This window comes from Giraffa tippelskirchi, chromosome 14, assembly GCF_054371585.1.
Source record: "Giraffa tippelskirchi isolate mGirTip1 chromosome 14, T2T-mGirTip1v1.2.pri, whole genome shotgun sequence".
Lineage (NCBI taxonomy): Eukaryota > Metazoa > Chordata > Mammalia > Artiodactyla > Giraffidae > Giraffa > Giraffa tippelskirchi.
In genome coordinates, this window is record NC_137288.1 from 9,932,135 (window position 1) to 9,952,575 (window position 20,441).

Here is a 20,441-nt window from a genome sequence, read left to right on the forward strand (position 1 = left end):
CCAGAAAGGTGGAAACAAAGCAAATGCAAAGCAGTTCAGGGGAAAGGAACTCCATGTCCCCTGGGGGCAGACCGAGTTGCCAGCGTCCACGGTGAGCAGACGGGGATGGAGGCTGCAGAGCCGACCGCTCCCCTGGACGTGGTGTTTCCGGCAAGGGCTCTGGGTGTCTGTCCAGAGCGGGGGCTCGTTCTCCCTGCAGGGGTGGGTGAGTCATCGTGGGCGTCTGGGTGTTGCGCGGGAGCCAGGGCAGGCTCTCCCTGCCGAGGCGGTGACTCCTCCTCTGCCTCGGGTTCTCCTGCCAGAGCCCGAGCAGGTAGAGGTGCACGTGGAGGTGGAGGTTCTGGCTGAGGGGGTGGGACATCAGTGCCTGGGGCTGGGGGTCCTGCAGGCATGGAGATCCGATCTGCCCGGTGTGCTGGCCAGTACCCAGCTGGCCTGGTGTCTCTGCGAGGGCAAGTCTCGGTTCTCCATCTGCCCTCGGTGGATCCCTGGGTCCTGCACCTGGAGCCAGCACCTCTGTAGGGACAGGTCTGGGAAGCGGAGCCTGGTTCCAGTTGGAGGCCAGTGCTAGAGCTGGGGGAGAAGCAAAGTTTGCCCACAGGCCAGCCTTGGCATGTGCGTCTCCCGAGACAGAAAGCTTCCAAGAGATTCCCAAAGACTACCCAGCGTCGGATGTCTTTTGGGACTGAAGTGTGCAAGATGGGGGGCGGGGGGTGTGAGGCCAGCGCTTGCTGCAGGCCCAGCAGCAGCTTTCGGGGACTCGTCCCTGTGTAGCTCAGCACCCCCTCCCCACACACTCCCGTGCACCAGCCCCAGCGTCCTCACCTCTGTGCTCTGGCGTGCTGGGCTCCAGGTCCTCCTGCTGCCTCAGAGGCCGGGGTTCTCGGGACTCTGGGTCGGAGCCGGGTGTGCTGAGCTCCGTGGCAGCCTCAGACTGGGCCGCCGGGTGTGTCCTGGGCGGTGTCTCGGCAGCAGGCCTTCCCCGCCTCCGCTTCTCCCCTGGTGGGGCTGATGCCTCCGTGGGCACGCTCACCTGGAGCCTGCACTGGGCCTCACGGGCGGGGGGTGGTGCTCCGACCCCTCCCTCCGGGAGGTGGATGGGGTGTCCCCGTCCTCGGCCTCATCACGTGGGAAGCTCTGCAACGACAGTGACCGTCATCCAGCCATGCTAGGAGTTTTCCGAGCTGGGCCTGGGCAGTGGAGCCGCTGCTTCTGCCTGCTCGAACTTCTCTTCCCAGAAGGGTCAGAGACGTGTGTCTGCTCAGATCCCCACCCGGGAGGAAAGAGACCCACCTGAGGGTGTGAGGTCCGCCTGGGCGGCCGCCGCTGCCCGCACTCTCCCCATCCCGCCCAGCCTGCTCTCCCCTGGGGTGTGGACACAACTTGTCCGCAGGCTTCTGACCCCACATCCGCCTGGGCTTCCTTGAGGGAGACACACCCCAAGAAACCCGCATCCACACACACAGGCAAAGGACCCGGTGTTTCCGGGTGGCATGGGAGAGGCGGCCTGGTCCGTCCTGGGGCTCCCCGTGTTACCTTTCTGTTTCTCCGGGCAAAGGGCCAGAGGCCTCTCGGGGGTGTCCTGAGCCAACGTCGACAGGGTGCCCGCGCACACTGCCTGTGAGCACTCCTGAGGCCCCGGCCTCTGGGCAGGGGCAAACAGCAGAACATCCTGGCAGCCAGTGAACTGGCTGGGGGCTCCTCTCCGCTCTGGAGGCCTGGATACCCGGGCTGCGGGTTCTGTTGGGTTCTGTTGCCAGCAGGTGACATCATCTCCTGGGGTTCGTGCTGAGGTCCCTTCCCCAAAACTTCCCAAGGGAATCTCTGGGTTTCTGACTGCTCGACCACCCCCCTTAGGCCATGTGCAGGCACAGTGACACCCACACAGCCCAGCCCACAGCCCTGGGGAGGCCTGGGTTCAGCCAGGGCCTGAGCTCCGAGGACCCCACTGCTCTCAGACCAGGCTCCTTCTTCTCATAAGTGGTGTGGCCCTGGACAAGCATATGCCCCTCAGGGTTGCCCCAGTCTCTCCATCTGCAGAGTGGTGGTCATTCTCCCATCTGCTTCCTAGGTCTGTCGGCCTACGAGCAGCTCCATGCCTTTCCACCTGGGGCCGATATCACGTGGAGCTTGTGCGCTGAGACTTCAGAAAGAAAGATTCCATCCAGGGCTGACACAGCACAGAATGGGGCAGAACGAGGCCTGGATGTGCCGTGGTACCCAGGAAAAGGCACTCCCCCTCCTGACTGTTTTGAGACCCCGCATCCAAGTTGGAGGACCGAAAGGAAGACTCGAAGGTCTCCCTCTCTTATAGAAAAGAGTAGCCAACTTTCTGCTCCTCTGTTTCCATTGAGATTCTGTTCAAGTGTCCCAGCTCGGCTTCTGCGGGTGGCTGAGCTTCTAGTGGCTCCCTGCGTTCTTGTCTTTTCCTCTCCAAACCTTCCGTCCTTTTCCCCCTTCTGGGGTGGAAGGGCGCTGTCATTGCTTCTACCTTCGAGGCAGATTGAGGAAAAGTCTGGACCGTCGACTCCTTTCCTCTCTTTGGTTCCGTGTCTCTCTCTGGCTGTGTCCCTCTCTTTTCCTTTCTCAGTTCCGTCTGTGTCTTCCTCTTTCTCTCTCGTGTGTGGATGGATGGATGCTAGGGATGCACATGTATATGATTAGATGAGGGTTATGTTTTAGGGATAGGTTAGAGGGAGAGAAAGGCTTTAGGTCGGAGTTGGTCATGGGGGAAGGGTCAAGGGTGGTGGTGGTGTTGTTTCTTGGAATCTGAGTGCTGTGCATTCTTCGTCTCTTTCCATATGAACCCCTTCTCAGATACACCACTTGCAAGGAGTCTCTCATGTTCTGTTTCCTATATTTGCATTTGTGAATGCTTAGCTTCTCTGTTGTGAAGAGGTTCCATTGGATGGAAACCCATGGGTGTACTTCGTGTACCTCTTTGCCTTACTTGAAGAGACCCATTTCGACCTCCGCCCAGCAAATGGCAAGGAGACTCTGATGTTAAGGAGCCTTTGACCTATGCTTCTTTCTAGCTATCTCATGACATCAGTCTTTAGGGTGAGGTTTTCCCCCTATATTGAGGTGGTATGAGATCAAAACCAATAGCGTTCTTCAGATGTAGCTGTCTGGTTTTCCCATGGACATTGATTGAAGAGGCTTTCTTGTTCCCATTTGGATATTCTCCCCTTCTGTGTCAGAGATGAGTTGACCATGGATGCTGGGGTTTGTTTCTGGACCCTCCACTTTATTCCATCGATCTGGATGTGTGTGTGTTGTTGTATTCCCAGTAGCATACTGTCCTGCTGCTGCTGCTGCGGCTAAGTCACTTCAGTCGTGTCTGACTCTGCGTGACCCCATGGCCTGCAGCCTACCAGGCTCCTCCGTCCAGGACGTTTTCCAGGCAAGAGTACTGGAGTGGGTCGCCATTGCCTTCTCCGATACTCTCCTGAGGATCCTAGTTTGGTCGTCTAATTTCCTTTCACACAACCTTGGATGTCCGTATCGGGGCTTTTTCGTCGGATTGTATTGACAGTTTAGGCTCTTTTCTGTCTCCGTACCCCTTTTGCAATTCTTTGTTCGGTGCGAAAATGCATTGGCATGTTGGGAGGAATAGCATCGAAGCTGTGGATTGCCTTGTGGGGCTGTGACATCATTTTCCCAATAGGAATTCTTTCAAGCCCTGAGCACAGCTTCTCTTTCCAGTGATTGGTGTGGGCTTGATCTTCCTTCTTCCATCTCTCGCCGTTTTGTGAGAACAGGTCCATCCTTCCCTTCTGGGTTAGATGGACTGGTGGGTATCACTTCAGTGAATGGCATTGTCAGTGGGGGTGATAATTCCCTTCTCGTTGGACGACTTTGCTGTGAGTATTAGAAATGCAAGTGACTTCTCTTCCCCTTCCTCCCTGTCCATCTCTCAGAGCCACCGGGAAACAGAGGCCTCATCCACGGTCACACAGGCCTGAGGGGGTGCAACTAGACTGTTGTTTCTTCAGGCCCTCAGTGCTAGACATCATCCGGGATCCTCTGTGTGTGTCTTCCTCAGTCTGGTGTCCCTTCAGACCTTTCCCTAGTTTTCACAGGCTTGTTGTGTTGGTATTCTTTGTCTGTTTGGAGACACATCCTTGATAAGCTTTGTGTTTCCACTCATTCGTCTCGCGATGTATGACCTGTCTTTTGCTTTTGTCATGAGGTCTTTCCCACAGTAGATATCTTTGATTTTGCAAAGTCCACTGTATTCTCTGGTTTTTTTTTTTTGTGGACTGGCTTTTAGTTTTGTGTGTGAAGACTCAAAGCACGTGTCCGGTTTCTGCTCATTGTTCTTCGAGATTTGTGACAAGTTTTCATGGAAAGTTTGTCTAGGGATAACTGGAAGTGAACTCGGTGTAAGGTGTCAAGTCTCCATCTCCATTCCTGTCATCCCCTGCAGTTTCCAATTCCCTGTTCCTGAGTGGTTTTAGAGACCTTGTGGGGAGTTTGGTTGCATTGGAGTTTGCATTTCCACCTTGATTCGATTCACACTGTTCTGCCCTCAGGGACACTGTCAAGGGGGAGTGAGGAGCAGCCTGCACTTCCAGCAGTGACCACACGGTGGGGCGAGTGCTGCTCTCCCCTCAGGGAGCCCCAGGCCACAGGCATCCCAGTGAGGAGCCAGCTCTGTGCTCAGCTGAAAGGAGTTAGTCTCTCAGGAGCCTCTGAGCCCTTGCCTTTGGATCACCCAGGGTGGGCATTTACTGGGACAGAAAAAATTGCCCTGAATTCCATGGACGGAAGAGCCTGGCTGTGTAGAGTTCGTGAGTTGCCGCGAATCAGACACAACTGAGGACACAAAAATTCTATAGATTAAAACACTTTTTGGGGGTGGGGGGGAGTGAAAGGGGGGGATGTGGGTTTTTTTGTCTTATATAATAGCCAAGGGAAATCTAGTTTAAACCTAAATTCACATAGACGGGAAAGGTATAGCTCTCCGTCACCCTATTAAAAAAAAAAAAAAAAACTACTAAACTTTTCTGGAAGTTTATTTAGTAGCTTCCTTGAGCAGTTCATTGTGAAGCATTTTTTTTTTTTTCTGTGACATTGGCCTCATTAAAAAGCACGGTTTGCCTTTACTGGATAATTCTGTTCATTGGTTTCTTAGGGAACCTTGGTAATATTTGAGTTTCCTGGGGAGTATGGTCACATGACCTGGCCCTGGCCAATCGGTGCGTTCCACCTCCCTGGCCACTGTGATTGGCTCCGGGCTGGGGCAGTGCCCAATCGGGGCCCAGGGCCGGGCCTCCCGTTGGAAGCCAGGGGAAGACGAGCTGTCGTCCTGCTGGGGTAGGGGAAGGGGTGGGGCCGGGGGAGGTCAGGCTCCAGCAGTGGGAGGGGCGTGAGGCCCGCCTGCGGCAGTTGGTGACCTTCCTGCTCCCCTCAGGGCAGAGCCGCCGGCCTGAGAATGAGGGCGCTGCTGAGCCCAGGGCCTGGGATGGCCCGTTGCTGCTGTGGTCCCAGAGCTCCACCCGCGACCTGAGGGAAGCCGTCTGCCCGTGAGTCCTCTCCCGCTTGTCTGTCAGCTTGTTTGAACCATGCTGGGTTTTCTGCCCAGCTGGCTAAGGGGAGTCCCTGGAAATGCAAGGGTGTGGGTTTTGGCAGACTTCAGGGAAGACATGCCAGATGAGCCTGGGAGACTCCAGCTTAATCTGGATTCAGGAGATATCTCTTCGGGCCAGCTAGTAATTGTAGGATAAGCCTAATGAGTCTTCACAGGATGAAGAGAGTAACGTGCCAAGGTAGCAATCGATGTCCTCATTCGAGAGGATGAAGCTGGTGCTCAGAGAAGGGGGGAACTTGGCCACAGCAAGGAGGTGTGCACCCAGACAGAACCCCCAGATCCGGCCATTGGAGCTCAGGGAGGCCACTGGTGTGGCTTGTCCCTGTGGCAGGGGCCGAGGCACGCAGCCCACCCTGATTCCTGCGGGGGCCTGACTTGGGAAGTGCCATCTGGTAGCTTTGAGACTCACCAAACCAAATTGCACTGGAGAGAGGAGGGACACCTTCCTTCATCCACCCCCCACCCCCGCCGGATTCCCACATACCCTGACCCCTTTCTCCCGATTTCGGAGCCATTTCCAGAGTCCCGCTCATATGACCTCATTAGAAGTGCACTGTGGACGAGCTGCCATCTGCAGCTACTACCACAGCGGCCAAGGGCTTTAGCTCCCGACTACCTCCCTTCCTTTGGAACTTGGGGGCCCTCTACTCCCCACTTGCACACCACAGACCTTTGCTGAGGATTGTGGGGACCCTCACTCAGTTTGCAGTACGTTGTAGCCATCCCTGTCCTCTCTATACCTCCCTTGAAACTCAGCTTGTGAGCTCCTTTGGAGCAGCGTGGCCCACCTGGCTGCAACGGAAGAGACACAGCTGACAGTGAAACAACAGCTTAGATCTGAGACCCGGAAAGCTCTGTCAGAAGGGACCTCCCTCTTCACACCGTAGAGGCTGTAGGAGGCGCCAGGCTTTCGAACCAGTGCTGGGGCCAAAATGACTCCACAGCTGTTTTCCTTCCTGGGGAGGGTTCTGGCTCGAGTGGGAATGGCTCAAGTCTCCTAAGGTTCTGCAAGCCCACTGTGTGCAGATTCACGGTACACAGAGAGGAGAAGGTGGAGTCCTGCCCTGTAGGTGGTCACAGCTCACGGATGAGCCAGGCAGGCAGGCAGGCAGGGCATGAGAACACCTGAGCTGCCTTCATGAGTGAATGGTGTGGGGGCAGAGGAAGAGAAGCCGGTCTGCTCCCTCGTGTGGTGCCCCGGGCAGGTTGTCCCCAGAGGAAACCCTTACGACGGTGAGGACTATCACTGCTGTTTCCCAAGGGGTTCCGTCGGTGCGTGTCTTCCCCGGAGCGGTCAGGCCGTCTCTCAAGTACACGGGCCATGGGCATTGCCTCTCCTTGGAACTTCCCATGTGTTTCTCTTTTTTATGGAACAGTGATTTTCTAGAGGGGTTCTGGGCCACAAGGATGTTGGGTCATTTTCTAGCCTTCTGTCATGAAGAACGCTTTCCTGGGTGTTGGGGTGGTTTGTTGTTCCAGCTCCCTTTCTTGGCTTCTTTTGGGAGCTGGTGCAACAAGACGAGCTCAGCCTCTGCCTTCTGGCTGAGATGTCACCCTTGACACAGCAATGCCTGCCTGGAGATAATGATGGCAGTTGCCAAAAGGGCTTCGTTTGGCACATGGTATCTTGAAAGGACGTACACCGTCCTTTCAGATATCAAGGCTATTTCAAATGACGTACAAATGAGAACTCTCCAATGGAGTCTTACAGTAGTTGGAGAGTCCAAAAAACACTCCTTCAGTCATTTCACTGAGAGTCATTGATTGGGGACACCAAGAATATAGGAAGGAATGCACAAAGAAAGGATGAAATTGTGTTCAGGATCGGGGGAAGGGATGAACAGGGCGTGCTTGCCTTGAATCCAGGCTTTGTTGGGGGGTGGGGCATAAAGATCAAACGGGTCTGAAACTACAAAGTGGTGATGGTAACACAGTATCACCAGAGTTACACAACAGTGTTCCCAAATTGCAACAATGATGAAAAAGTTTACTAATCCCAACTTAACCAACAAAAGTACAGGAAACCATACAAAAAATAAAACATCACCAGAAAGGTGGAAACAAAGCAAATGCAAAGCAGTTCAGGGGAAAGGAACTCCATGTCCCCTGGGGGCAGACCGAGTTGCCAGCGTCCACGGTGAGCAGACGGGGATGGAGGCTGCAGAGCCGACCGCTCCCCTGGACGTGGTGTTTCCGGCAAGGGCTCTGGGTGTCTGTCCAGAGCGGGGGCTCGTTCTCCCTGCAGGGGTGGGTGAGTCATCGTGGGCGTCTGGGTGTTGCGCGGGAGCCAGGGCAGGCTCTCCCTGCCGAGGCGGTGACTCCTCCTCTGCCTCGGGTTCTCCTGCCAGAGCCCGAGCAGGTAGAGGTGCACGTGGAGGTGGAGGTTCTGGCTGAGGGGGTGGGACATCAGTGCCTGGGGCTGGGGGTCCTGCAGGCATGGAGATCCGATCTGCCCGGTGTGCTGGCCAGTACCCAGCTGGCCTGGTGTCTCTGCGAGGGCAAGTCTCGGTTCTCCATCTGCCCTCGGTGGATCCCTGGGTCCTGCACCTGGAGCCAGCACCTCTGTAGGGACAGGTCTGGGAAGCGGAGCCTGGTTCCAGTTGGAGGCCAGTGCTAGAGCTGGGGGAGAAGCAAAGTTTGCCCACAGGCCAGCCTTGGCATGTGCGTCTCCCGGGACAGAAAGCTTCCAAGAGATTCCCAAAGAATACCCAGCGTCGGATGTCTTTTGGGACTGAAGTGTGCAAGATGGGGGGCGGGGGGGTGTGAGGCCAGCGCTTGCTGCAGGCCCAGCAGCAGCTTTCGGGGACTCGTCCCTGTGTAGCTCAGCACCCCCTCCCCACACACTCCCGTGCACCAGCCCCAGCGTCCTCACCTCTGTGCTCTGGCGTGCTGGGCTCCAGGTCCTCCTGCTGCCTCAGAGGCCGGGGTTCTCGGGACTCTGGGTCGGAGCCGGGTGTGCTGAGCTCCGTGGCAGCCTCAGACTGGGCCGCCGGGTGTATCCTGGGCGGTGTCTCGGCAGCAGGCCTTCCCCGCCTCCGCTTCTCCCCAGGTGGGGCTGATGCCTCCGTGGGCACGCTCACCTGGAGCCTGCACTGGGCCTCACGGGCGGGGGGGTGGTGCTCCGACCCCTCCCTCCGGGAGGTGGATGGGGTGTCCCCGTCCTCGGCCTCATCACGTGGGAAGCTCTGCAACGACAGTGACCGTCAGCCAGCCATGCTAGGAGTTTTCCGAGCTGGGCCTGGGCAGTGGAGCCACTGCTTCTGCCTGCTCGAACTTCTCTTCCCAGAAGGGTCAGAGACGTGTGTCTGCTCAGATCCCCACCCGGGAGGAAAGAGACCCACCTGAGGGTGTGAGGTCCGCCTGGGCGGCCGCCACTGCCCACACTCTCCCCATCCCGCCCAGCCTGCTCTCCCCTGGGGTGTGGACACAACTTGTCCGCAGGCTTCTGACCCCACATCCGCCTGGGCTTCCTTGAGGGAGACACACCCCAAGAAACCCGCATCCACACACACAGGCAAAGGACCCGCTGTTTCCGGGTGGCATGGGAGAGGCGGCCTGGTCCGTCCTGGGGCTCCCCGTGTTACCTTTCTGTTTCTCCGGGCAAAGGGCCAGAGGCCTCTCGGGGGTGTCCTGAGCCAACGTCGACAGGGTGCCCGCGCACACTGCCTGTGAGCACTCCTGAGGCCCCGGCCTCTGGGCAGGGGCAAACAGCAGAACATCCTGGCAGCCAGTGAACTGGCTGGGGGCTCCTCTCCGCTCTGGAGGCCTGGATACCCGGGCTGCGGGTTCTGTTGGGTTCTGTTGCCGGCAGGTGACATCATCTCCTGGGGTTCATGCTGAGGTCCCTTCCCCAAAACTTCCCAAGGGAATCTCTGGGTTTCTGACTGCTCGACCACCCCCCTTAGGCCATGTGCAGGCACAGTGACACCCACACAGCCCAGCCCACAGCCCTGGGGAGGCCTGGGTTCAGCCAGGGCCTGAGCTCCGAGGACCCCACTGCTCTCAGACCAGGCTCCTTCTTCTCATAAGTGGTGTGGCCCTGGACAAGCATATGCCCCTCAGGGTTGCCCCAGTCTCTCCATCTGCAGAGTGGTGGTCATTCTCCCATCTGCTTCCTAGGTCTGTCGGCCTACGAGCAGCTCCATGCCTTTCCACCTGGGGCCGATATCACGTGGAGCTTGTGCGCTGAGACTTCAGAAAGAAAGATTCCATCCAGGGCTGACACAGCACAGAATGGGGCAGAACGAGGCCTGGATGTGCCGTGGTACCCAGGAAAAGGCACTCCCCCTCCTGACTGTTTTGAGACCCCGCATCCAAGTTGGAGGACCGAAAGGAAGACTCGAAGGTCTCCCTCTCTTATAGAAAAGAGTAGCCAACTTTCTGCTCCTCTGTTTCCATTGAGATTCTGTTCAAGTGTCCCAGCTCGGCTTCTGCGGGTGGCTGAGCTTCTAGTGGCTCCCTGCGTTCTTGTCTTTTCCTCTCCAAACCTTCCGTCCTTTTCCCCCTTCTGGGGTGGAAGGGCGCTGTCATTGCTTCTACCTTCGAGGCAGATTGAGGAAAAGTCTGGACCGTCGACTCCTTTCCTCTCTTTGGTTCCGTGTCTCTCTCTGGCTGTGTCCCTCTCTTTTCCTTTCTCAGTTCCGTCTGTGTCTTCCTCTTTCTCTCTCGTGTGTGGATGGATGGATGCTAGGGATGCACATGTATATGATTAGATGAGGGTTATGTTTTAGGGATAGGTTAGAGGGAGAGAAAGGCTTTAGGTCGGAGTTGGTCATGGGGGAAGGGTCAAGGGTGGTGGTGGTGTTGTTTCTTGGAATCTGAGTGCTGTGCATTCTTCGTCTCTTTCCATATGAACCCCTTCTCAGATACACCACTTGCAAGGAGTCTCTCATGTTCTGTTTCCTATATTTGCATTTGTGAATGCTTAGCTTCTCTGTTGTGAAGAGGTTCCATTGGATGGAAACCCATGGGTGTACTTCGTGTACCTCTTTGCCTTACTTGAAGAGACCCATTTCGACCTCCGCCCAGCAAATGGCAAGGAGACTCTGATGTTAAGGAGCCTTTGACCTATGCTTCTTTCTAGCTATCTCATGACATCAGTCTTTAGGGTGAGGTTTTCCCCCTATATTGAGGTGGTATGAGATCAAAACCAATAGCGTTCTTCAGATGTAGCTGTCTGGTTTTCCCATGGACATTGATTGAAGAGGCTTTCTTGTTCCCATTTGGATATTCTCCCCTTCTGTGTCAGAGATGAGTTGACCATGGATGCTGGGGTTTGTTTCTGGACCCTCCACTTTATTCCATCGATCTGGATGTGTGTGTGTTGTTGTATTCCCAGTAGCATACTGTCCTGCTGCTGCTGCTGCGGCTAAGTCACTTCAGTCGTGTCTGACTCTGCGTGACCCCATGGCCTGCAGCCTACCAGGCTCCTCCGTCCAGGACGTTTTCCAGGCAAGAGTACTGGAGTGGGTCGCCATTGCCTTCTCCGATACTCTCCTGAGGATCCTAGTTTGGTCGTCTAATTTCCTTTCACACAACCTTGGATGTCCGTATCGGGGCTTTTTCGTCGGATTGTATTGACAGTTTAGGCTCTTTTCTGTCTCCGTACCCCTTTTGCAATTCTTTGTTCGGTGCGAAAATGCATTGGCATGTTGGGAGGAATAGCATCGAAGCTGTGGATTGCCTTGTGGGGCTGTGACATCATTTTCCCAATAGGAATTCTTTCAAGCCCTGAGCACAGCTTCTCTTTCCAGTGATTGGTGTGGGCTTGATCTTCCTTCTTCCATCTCTCGCCGTTTTGTGAGAACAGGTCCATCCTTCCCTTCTGGGTTAGATGGACTGGTGGGTATCACTTCAGTGAATGGCATTGTCAGTGGGGGTGATAATTCCCTTCTCGTTGGACGACTTTGCTGTGAGTATTAGAAATGCAAGTGACTTCTCTTCCCCTTCCTCCCTGTCCATCTCTCAGAGCCACCGGGAAACAGAGGCCTCATCCACGGTCACACAGGCCTGAGGGGGTGCAACTAGACTGTTGTTTCTTCAGGCCCTCAGTGCTAGACATCATCCGGGATCCTCTGTGTGTGTCTTCCTCAGTCTGGTGTCCCTTCAGACCTTTCCCTAGTTTTCACAGGCTTGTTGTGTTGGTATTCTTTGTCTGTTTGGAGACACATCCTTGATAAGCTTTGTGTTTCCACTCATTCGTCTCGCGATGTATGACCTGTCTTTTGCTTTTGTCATGAGGTCTTTCCCACAGTAGATATCTTTGATTTTGCAAAGTCCACTGTATTCTCTGGTTTTTTTTTTTTGTGGACTGGCTTTTAGTTTTGTGTGTGAAGACTCAAAGCACGTGTCCGGTTTCTGCTCATTGTTCTTCGAGATTTGTGACAAGTTTTCATGGAAAGTTTGTCTAGGGATAACTGGAAGTGAACTCGGTGTAAGGTGTCAAGTCTCCATCTCCATTCCTGTCATCCCCTGCAGTTTCCAATTCCCTGTTCCTGAGTGGTTTTAGAGACCTTGTGGGGAGTTTGGTTGCATTGGAGTTTGCATTTCCACCTTGATTCGATTCACACTGTTCTGCCCTCAGGGACACTGTCAAGGGGGAGTGAGGAGCAGCCTGCACTTCCAGCAGTGACCACACGGTGGGGCGAGTGCTGCTCTCCCCTCAGGGAGCCCCAGGCCACAGGCATCCCAGTGAGGAGCCAGCTCTGTGCTCAGCTGAAAGGAGTTAGTCTCTCAGGAGCCTCTGAGCCCTTGCCTTTGGATCACCCAGGGTGGGCATTTACTGGGACAGAAAAAATTGCCCTGAATTCCATGGACGGAAGAGCCTGGCTGTGTAGAGTTCGTGAGTTGCCGCGAATCAGACACAACTGAGGACACAAAAATTCTATAGATTAAAACACTTTTTGGGGGTGGGGGGGAGTGAAAGGGGGGGATGTGGGTTTTTTTGTCTTATATAATAGCCAAGGGAAATCTAGTTTAAACCTAAATTCACATAGACGGGAAAGGTATAGCTCTCCGTCACCCTATTAAAAAAAAAAAAAAAAAACTACTAAACTTTTCTGGAAGTTTATTTAGTAGCTTCCTTGAGCAGTTCATTGTGAAGCATTTTTTTTTTTTTCTGTGACATTGGCCTCATTAAAAAGCACGGTTTGCCTTTACTGGATAATTCTGTTCATTGGTTTCTTAGGGAACCTTGGTAATATTTGAGTTTCCTGGGGAGTATGGTCACATGACCTGGCCCTGGCCAATCGGTGCGTTCCACCTCCCTGGCCACTGTGATTGGCTCCGGGCTGGGGCAGTGCCCAATCGGGGCCCAGGGCCGGGCCTCCCGTTGGAAGCCAGGGGAAGACGAGCTGTCGTCCTGCTGGGGTAGGGGAAGGGGTGGGGCCGGGGGAGGTCAGGCTCCAGCAGTGGGAGGGGCGTGAGGCCCGCCTGCGGCAGTTGGTGACCTTCCTGCTCCCCTCAGGGCAGAGCCGCCGGCCTGAGAATGAGGGCGCTGCTGAGCCCAGGGCCTGGGATGGCCCGTTGCTGCTGTGGTCCCAGAGCTCCACCCGCGACCTGAGGGAAGCCGTCTGCCCGTGAGTCCTCTCCCGCTTGTCTGTCAGCTTGTTTGAACCATGCTGGGTTTTCTGCCCAGCTGGCTAAGGGGAGTCCCTGGAAATGCAAGGGTGTGGGTTTTGGCAGACTTCAGGGAAGACATGCCAGATGAGCCTGGGAGACTCCAGCTTAATCTGGATTCAGGAGATATCTCTTCGGGCCAGCTAGTAATTGTAGGATAAGCCTAATGAGTCTTCACAGGATGAAGAGAGTAACGTGCCAAGGTAGCAATCGATGTCCTCATTCGAGAGGATGAAGCTGGTGCTCAGAGAAGGGGGGAACTTGGCCACAGCAAGGAGGTGTGCACCCAGACAGAACCCCCAGATCCGGCCATTGGAGCTCAGGGAGGCCACTGGTGTGGCTTGTCCCTGTGGCAGGGGCCGAGGCACGCAGCCCACCCTGATTCCTGCGGGGGCCTGACTTGGGAAGTGCCATCTGGTAGCTTTGAGACTCACCAAACCAAATTGCACTGGAGAGAGGAGGGACACCTTCCTTCATCCACCCCCCACCCCCGCCGGATTCCCACATACCCTGACCCCTTTCTCCCGATTTCGGAGCCATTTCCAGAGTCCCGCTCATATGACCTCATTAGAAGTGCACTGTGGACGAGCTGCCATCTGCAGCTACTACCACAGCGGCCAAGGGCTTTAGCTCCCGACTACCTCCCTTCCTTTGGAACTTGGGGGCCCTCTACTCCCCACTTGCACACCACAGACCTTTGCTGAGGATTGTGGGGACCCTCACTCAGTTTGCAGTACGTTGTAGCCATCCCTGTCCTCTCTATACCTCCCTTGAAACTCAGCTTGTGAGCTCCTTTGGAGCAGCGTGGCCCACCTGGCTGCAACGGAAGAGACACAGCTGACAGTGAAACAACAGCTTAGATCTGAGACCCGGAAAGCTCTGTCAGAAGGGACCTCCCTCTTCACACCGTAGAGGCTGTAGGAGGCGCCAGGCTTTCGAACCAGTGCTGGGGCCAAAATGACTCCACAGCTGTTTTCCTTCCTGGGGAGGGTTCTGGCTCGAGTGGGAATGGCTCAAGTCTCCTAAGGTTCTGCAAGCCCACTGTGTGCAGATTCACGGTACACAGAGAGGAGAAGGTGGAGTCCTGCCCTGTAGGTGGTCACAGCTCACGGATGAGCCAGGCAGGCAGGCAGGCAGGGCATGAGAACACCTGAGCTGCCTTCATGAGTGAATGGTGTGGGGGCAGAGGAAGAGAAGCCGGTCTGCTCCCTCGTGTGGTGCCCCGGGCAGGTTGTCCCCAGAGGAAACCCTTACGACGGTGAGGACTATCACTGCTGTTTCCCAAGGGGTTCCGTCGGTGCGTGTCTTCCCCGGAGCGGTCAGGCCGTCTCTCAAGTACACGGGCCATGGGCATTGCCTCTCCTTGGAACTTCCCATGTGTTTCTCTTTTTTATGGAACAGTGATTTTCTAGAGGGGTTCTGGGCCACAAGGATGTTGGGTCATTTTCTAGCCTTCTGTCATGAAGAACGCTTTCCTGGGTGTTGGGGTGGTTTGTTGTTCCAGCTCCCTTTCTTGGCTTCTTTTGGGAGCTGGTGCAACAAGACGAGCTCAGCCTCTGCCTTCTGGCTGAGATGTCACCCTTGACACAGCAATGCCTGCCTGGAGATAATGATGGCAGTTGCCAAAAGGGCTTCGTTTGGCACATGGTATCTTGAAAGGACGTACACCGTCCTTTCAGATATCAAGGCTATTTCAAATGACGTACAAATGAGAACTCTCCAATGGAGTCTTACAGTAGTTGGAGAGTCCAAAAAACACTCCTTCAGTCATTTCACTGAGAGTCATTGATTGGGGACACCAAGAATATAGGAAGGAATGCACAAAGAAAGGATGAAATTGTGTTCAGGATCGGGGGAAGGGATGAACAGGGCGTGCTTGCCTTGAATCCAGGCTTTGTTGGGGGGTGGGGCATAAAGATCAAACGGGTCTGAAACTACAAAGTGGTGATGGTAACACAGTATCACCAGAGTTACACAACAGTGTTCCCAAATTGCAACAATGATGAAAAAGTTTACTAATCCCAACTTAACCAACAAAAGTACAGGAAACCATACAAAAAATAAAACATCACCAGAAAGGTGGAAACAAAGCAAATGCAAAGCAGTTCAGGGGAAAGGAACTCCATGTCCCCTGGGGGCAGACCGAGTTGCCAGCGTCCACGGTGAGCAGACGGGGATGGAGGCTGCAGAGCCGACCGCTCCCCTGGACGTGGTGTTTCCGGCAAGGGCTCTGGGTGTCTGTCCAGAGCGGGGGCTCGTTCTCCCTGCAGGGGTGGGTGAGTCATCGTGGGCGTCTGGGTGTTGCGCGGGAGCCAGGGCAGGCTCTCCCTGCCGAGGCGGTGACTCCTCCTCTGCCTCGGGTTCTCCTGCCAGAGCCCGAGCAGGTAGAGGTGCACGTGGAGGTGGAGGTTCTGGCTGAGGGGGTGGGACATCAGTGCCTGGGGCTGGGGGTCCTGCAGGCATGGAGATCCGATCTGCCCGGTGTGCTGGCCAGTACCCAGCTGGCCTGGTGTCTCTGCGAGGGCAAGTCTCGGTTCTCCATCTGCCCTCGGTGGATCCCTGGGTCCTGCACCTGGAGCCAGCACCTCTGTAGGGACAGGTCTGGGAAGCGGAGCCTGGTTCCAGTTGGAGGCCAGTGCTAGAGCTGGGGGAGAAGCAAAGTTTGCCCACAGGCCAGCCTTGGCATGTGCGTCTCCCGGGACAGAAAGCTTCCAAGAGATTCCCAAAGAATACCCAGCGTCGGATGTCTTTTGGGACTGAAGTGTGCAAGATGGGGGGCGGGGGGGTGTGAGGCCAGCGCTTGCTGCAGGCCCAGCAGCAGCTTTCGGGGACTCGTCCCTGTGTAGCTCAGCACCCCCTCCCCACACACTCCCGTGCACCAGCCCCAGCGTCCTCACCTCTGTGCTCTGGCGTGCTGGGCTCCAGGTCCTCCTGCTGCCTCAGAGGCCGGGGTTCTCGGGACTCTGGGTCGGAGCCGGGTGTGCTGAGCTCCGTGGCAGCCTCAGACTGGGCCGCCGGGTGTATCCTGGGCGGTGTCTCGGCAGCAGGCCTTCCCCGCCTCCGCTTCTCCCCAGGTGGGGCTGATGCCTCCGTGGGCACGCTCACCTGGAGCCTGCACTGGGCCTCACGGGCGGGGGGGTGGTGCTCCGACCCCTCCCTCCGGGAGGTGGATGGGGTGTCCCCGTCCTCGGCCTCATCACGTGGGAAGCTCTGCAACGACAGTGACCGTCAGCCAGCCATGCTAGGAGTTTTCCGAGCTGGGCCTGGGCAGTGGAGCCACTGCTTCTGCCTGCTCGAACTTCTCTTCCCAGAAGGGTCAGAGACGTGTGTCTGCTCAGATCCCCACCCGGGAGGAAAGAGACCCACCTGAGGGTGTGAGGTCCGCCTGGGCGGCCGCCGCTGCCCGCACTCTCCCCATCCCGCCCAGCCTGCTCTCCCCTGGGGTGTGGACACAACTTGTCCGCAGGCTTCTGACCCCACATCCGCCTGGGCTTCCTTGAGGGAGACACACCCCAAGAAACCCGCATCCACACACACAGGCAAAGGACCCGCTGTTTCCGGGTGGCATGGGAGAGGCGGCCTGGTCCGTCCTGGGGCTCCCCGTGTTACCTTTCTGTTTCTCCGGGCAAAGGGCCAGAGGCCTCTCGGGGGTGTCCTGAGCCAACGTCGACAGGGTGCCCGCGCACACTGCCTGTGAGCACTCCTGAGGCCCCGGCCTCTGGGCAGGGGCAAACAGCAGAACATCCTGGCAGCCAGTGAACTGGCTGGGGGCTCCTCTCCGCTCTGGAGGCCTGGATACCCGGGCTGCGGGTTCTGTTGGGTTCTGTTGCCGGCAGGTGACATCATCTCCTGGGGTTCATGCTGAGGTCCCTTCCCCAAAACTTCCCAAGGGAATCTCTGGGTTTCTGACTGCTCGACCACCCCCCTTAGGCCATGTGCAGGCACAGTGACACCCACACAGCCCAGCCCACAGCCCTGGGGAGGCCTGGGTTCAGCCAGGGCCTGAGCTCCGAGGACCCCACTGCTCTCAGACCAGGCTCCTTCTTCTCATAAGTGGTGTGGCCCTGGACAAGCATATGCCCCTCAGGGTTGCCCCAGTCTCTCCATCTGCAGAGTGGTGGTCATTCTCCCATCTGCTTCCTAGGTCTGTCGGCCTACGAGCAGCTCCATGCCTTTCCACCTGGGGCCGATATCACGTGGAGCTTGTGCGCTGAGACTTCAGAAAGAAAGATTCCATCCAGGGCTGACACAGCACAGAATGGGGCAGAACGAGGCCTGGATGTGCCGTGGTACCCAGGAAAAGGCACTCCCCCTCCTGACTGTTTTGAGACCCCGCATCCAAGTTGGAGGACCGAAAGGAAGACTCGAAGGTCTCCCTCTCTTATAGAAAAGAGTAGCCAACTTTCTGCTCCTCTGTTTCCATTGAGATTCTGTTCAAGTGTCCCAGCTCGGCTTCTGCGGGTGGCTGAGCTTCTAATGGCTCCCTGCGTTCTTGTCTTTTCCTCTCCAAACCTTCCGTCCTTTCCCCCCTTCTGGGGTGGAAGGGCGCTGTCATTGCTTCTACCTTCGAGGCAGATTGAGGAAAAGTCTGGACCGTCGACTCCTTTCCTCTCTTTGGTTCCGTGTCTCTCTCTGGCTGTGTCCCTCTCTTTTCCTTTCTCAGTTCCGTCTGTGTCTTCCTCTTTCTCTCTCGTGTGTGGATGGATGGATGCTAGGGATGCACATGTATATGATTAGATGAGGGTTATGTTTTAGGGATAGGTTAGAGGGAGAGAAAGGCTTTAGGTCGGAGTTGGTCATGGGGGAAGGGTCAAGGGTGGTGGTGGTGTTGTTTCTTGGAATCTGAGTGCTGTGCATTCTTCGTCTCTTTCCATATGAACCCCTTCTCAGATACACCACTTGCAAGGAGTCTCTCATGTTCTGTTTCCTATCTTTTGCATTTGTGAATGCTTAGCTTCTCTGTTGTGAAGAGGTTCCATTGGATGGAAACCCATGGGTGTACTTCGTGTACCTCTTTGCCTTACTTGAAGAGACCCATTTCGACCTCCGCCCAGCAAATGGCAAGGAGACTCTGATGTTAAGGAGCCTTTGACCTACGCTTCTTTCTAGCTATCTCATGACATCAGTCTTTAGGGTGAGGTTTTCCCCCTATATTGAGGTGGTATGAGATCAAAACCAATAGCGTTCTTCAGATGTAGCTGTCTGGTTTTCCCATGGACATTGATTGAAGAGGCTTTCTTGTTCCCATTTGGATATTCTCCCCTTCTGTGTCAGAGATGAGTTGACCATGGATGCTGGGGTTTGTTTCTGGACCCTCCACTTTATTCCATCGATCTGGATCTGTGTGTGTTGTTGTATTCCCAATAGCATACTGTCCTGCTGCTGCTGCTGCGGCTAAGTCACTTCAGTCGTGTCTGACTCTGCGTGACCCCATGGCCTGCAGCCTACCAGGCTCCTCCGTCCAGGACGTTTTCCAGGCAAGAGTACTGGAGTGGGTCACCATTGCCTTCTCCGATACTCTCCTGAGGATCCTAGTTTGGTCGTCTAATTTCCTTTCACACAACCTTGGATGTCCGTATCGGGGCTTTTTCGTCGGATTGTATTGACAGTTTAGGCTCTTTTCTGTCTCCGTACCCCTTTTGCAATTCTTTGTTCGGTGCGAAAATGCATTGGCATTTTGGGAGGAATAGCATCGAAGCTGTGGATTGCCTTGTGGGGCTGTGACATCATTTTCCCAATAGGAATTCTTTCAAGCCCTGAGCACAGCTTCTCTTTCCAGTGATTGGTGTGGGCTTGATCTTCCTTCTTCCATCTCTCGCCGTTTTGTGAGAACAGGTCCATCCTTCCCTTCTGGGTTAGATGGACTGGTGGGTATCACTTCAGTGAATGGCATTGTCAGTGGGGGTGATAATTCCCTTCTCGTTGGAAGACTTTGCTGTGAGTATTAGAAATGCAAGTGACTTCTCTTCCCCTTCCTCCCTGTCCATCTCTCAGAGCCACCGGGAAACAGAGGCCTCATCCACGGTCACACAGGCCTGAGGGGGTGCAACTAGACTGTTGTTTCTTCAGGCCCTCAGTGCTGGACATCATCCGGGATCCTCTGTGTGTGTCTTCCTCAGTCTGGTGTCCCTTCAGACCTTTCCCTAGTTTTCACAGGCTTGTTGTGTTGGTGTTCTTTGTCTGTTTGGAGACACATCCTTGATAAGCTTTGTGTTTCCACTCATTCGTCTCGCGATGTATGACCTGTCTTTTGCTTTTGTCGTGAGGTCTTTCCCACAGTAGATATCTTTGATTTTGCAAAGTCCACTGTATTCTCTGGGTTTTTTTTTTTTTTTTTTTTGTGGACTGGCTTTTAGTTTTGTGTGTGAAGACTCAAAGCACGTGTCCGGTTTCTGCTCATTGTTCTTCGAGATTTGTGACAAGTTTTCATGGAAAGTTTGTCTAGGGATAACTGGAAGTGAACTCGGTGTAAGGTGTCAAGTCTCCATCTCCATTCCTGTCATCCCCTGCAGTTTCCAATTCCCTGTTCCTGAGTGGTTTTAGAGACCTTGTGGGGAGTTTGGTTGCATTGGAGTTTGCATTTCCACCTTGATTCGATTCACACTGTTCTGCCCTCAGGGACACTGTCAAGGGGGAGTGAGGAGCAGCCTGCACTTCCAGCAGTGACCACACGGTGGGGCGAGTGCTGCTCTCCCCTCAGGGAGCCCCAGGCCACAGGCATCCCAGTGAGGAGCCAGCTCTGTGCTCAGCTGAAAGGAGTTAGTCTCTCAGGAGCCTCTGAGCCCTTGCCTTTGGATCACCCAGGGTGGGCATTTACTGGGACAGAAAAAATTGCCCTGAATTCCATGGACGGAAGAGCCTGGCTGTGTAGAGTTCGTGAGTTGCCGCGAATCAGACACAACTGAGGACACAAAAATTCTATAGATTAAAACACTTTTTGGGGGTGGGGGGGAGTGAAAGGGGAGGATGTGGGTTTTTTTGTCTTATATAATAGCCAAGGGAAATCTAGTTTAAACCTAAATTCACATAGACGGGAAAGGTATAGCTCTCCGTCACCCTATTAAAAAAAAAAAAAAAAACTACTAAACTTTTCTGAAAGTTTATTTAGTAGCTTCCTTGAGCAGTTCATTGTGAAGCATTTTTTTTTTTTTTCTGTGACATTGGCCTCATTAAAAAGCACGGTTTGCCTTTACTGGATAATTCTGTTCATTGGTTTCTTAGGGAACCTTGG

At 55.0% G+C, this 20,441-nt stretch overlaps 2 protein-coding genes and 1 long non-coding RNA gene across 3 annotated transcripts in view; 1 reads left to right on the forward strand and 2 right to left on the reverse strand.

Moving 5' to 3' along the window:
• LOC145534150 (uncharacterized) overlaps positions 1 to 20,441 on the forward strand; it is a 694,441-nt gene that overhangs the window by 556,809 nt on the left and 117,191 nt on the right. The window contains exons 74-75 of the long non-coding RNA XR_014074276.1: positions 5,417 to 5,528; positions 13,059 to 13,170. This is a non-coding gene — a long non-coding RNA (uncharacterized LOC145534150). The remainder of the gene's footprint in view (positions 1 to 5,416; positions 5,529 to 13,058; positions 13,171 to 20,441) is intronic.
• LOC145534087 (uncharacterized) lies at positions 7,558 to 9,377 on the reverse strand. Its single transcript, XM_081561455.1, has 3 exons — positions 9,178 to 9,377; positions 8,466 to 8,778; positions 7,558 to 8,212 (listed from the first exon to the last, which is right to left on the reverse strand). Exons 1-3 carry the CDS (start codon positions 9,310 to 9,312, stop codon positions 7,584 to 7,586), a joined length of 1,077 nt encoding a protein of 358 aa, XP_081417581.1. The 5' UTR covers positions 9,313 to 9,377; the 3' UTR covers positions 7,558 to 7,583.
• On the reverse strand, positions 15,202 to 20,283 carry LOC145533979 (uncharacterized). Its single transcript, XM_081561336.1, has 3 exons — positions 16,820 to 20,283; positions 16,108 to 16,420; positions 15,202 to 15,854 (listed from the first exon to the last, which is right to left on the reverse strand). The coding sequence occupies exons 1-3, from the start codon at positions 17,054 to 17,056 to the stop codon at positions 15,226 to 15,228; spliced, it is 1,179 nt and encodes a 392-aa protein (XP_081417462.1). The 5' UTR covers positions 17,057 to 20,283; the 3' UTR covers positions 15,202 to 15,225.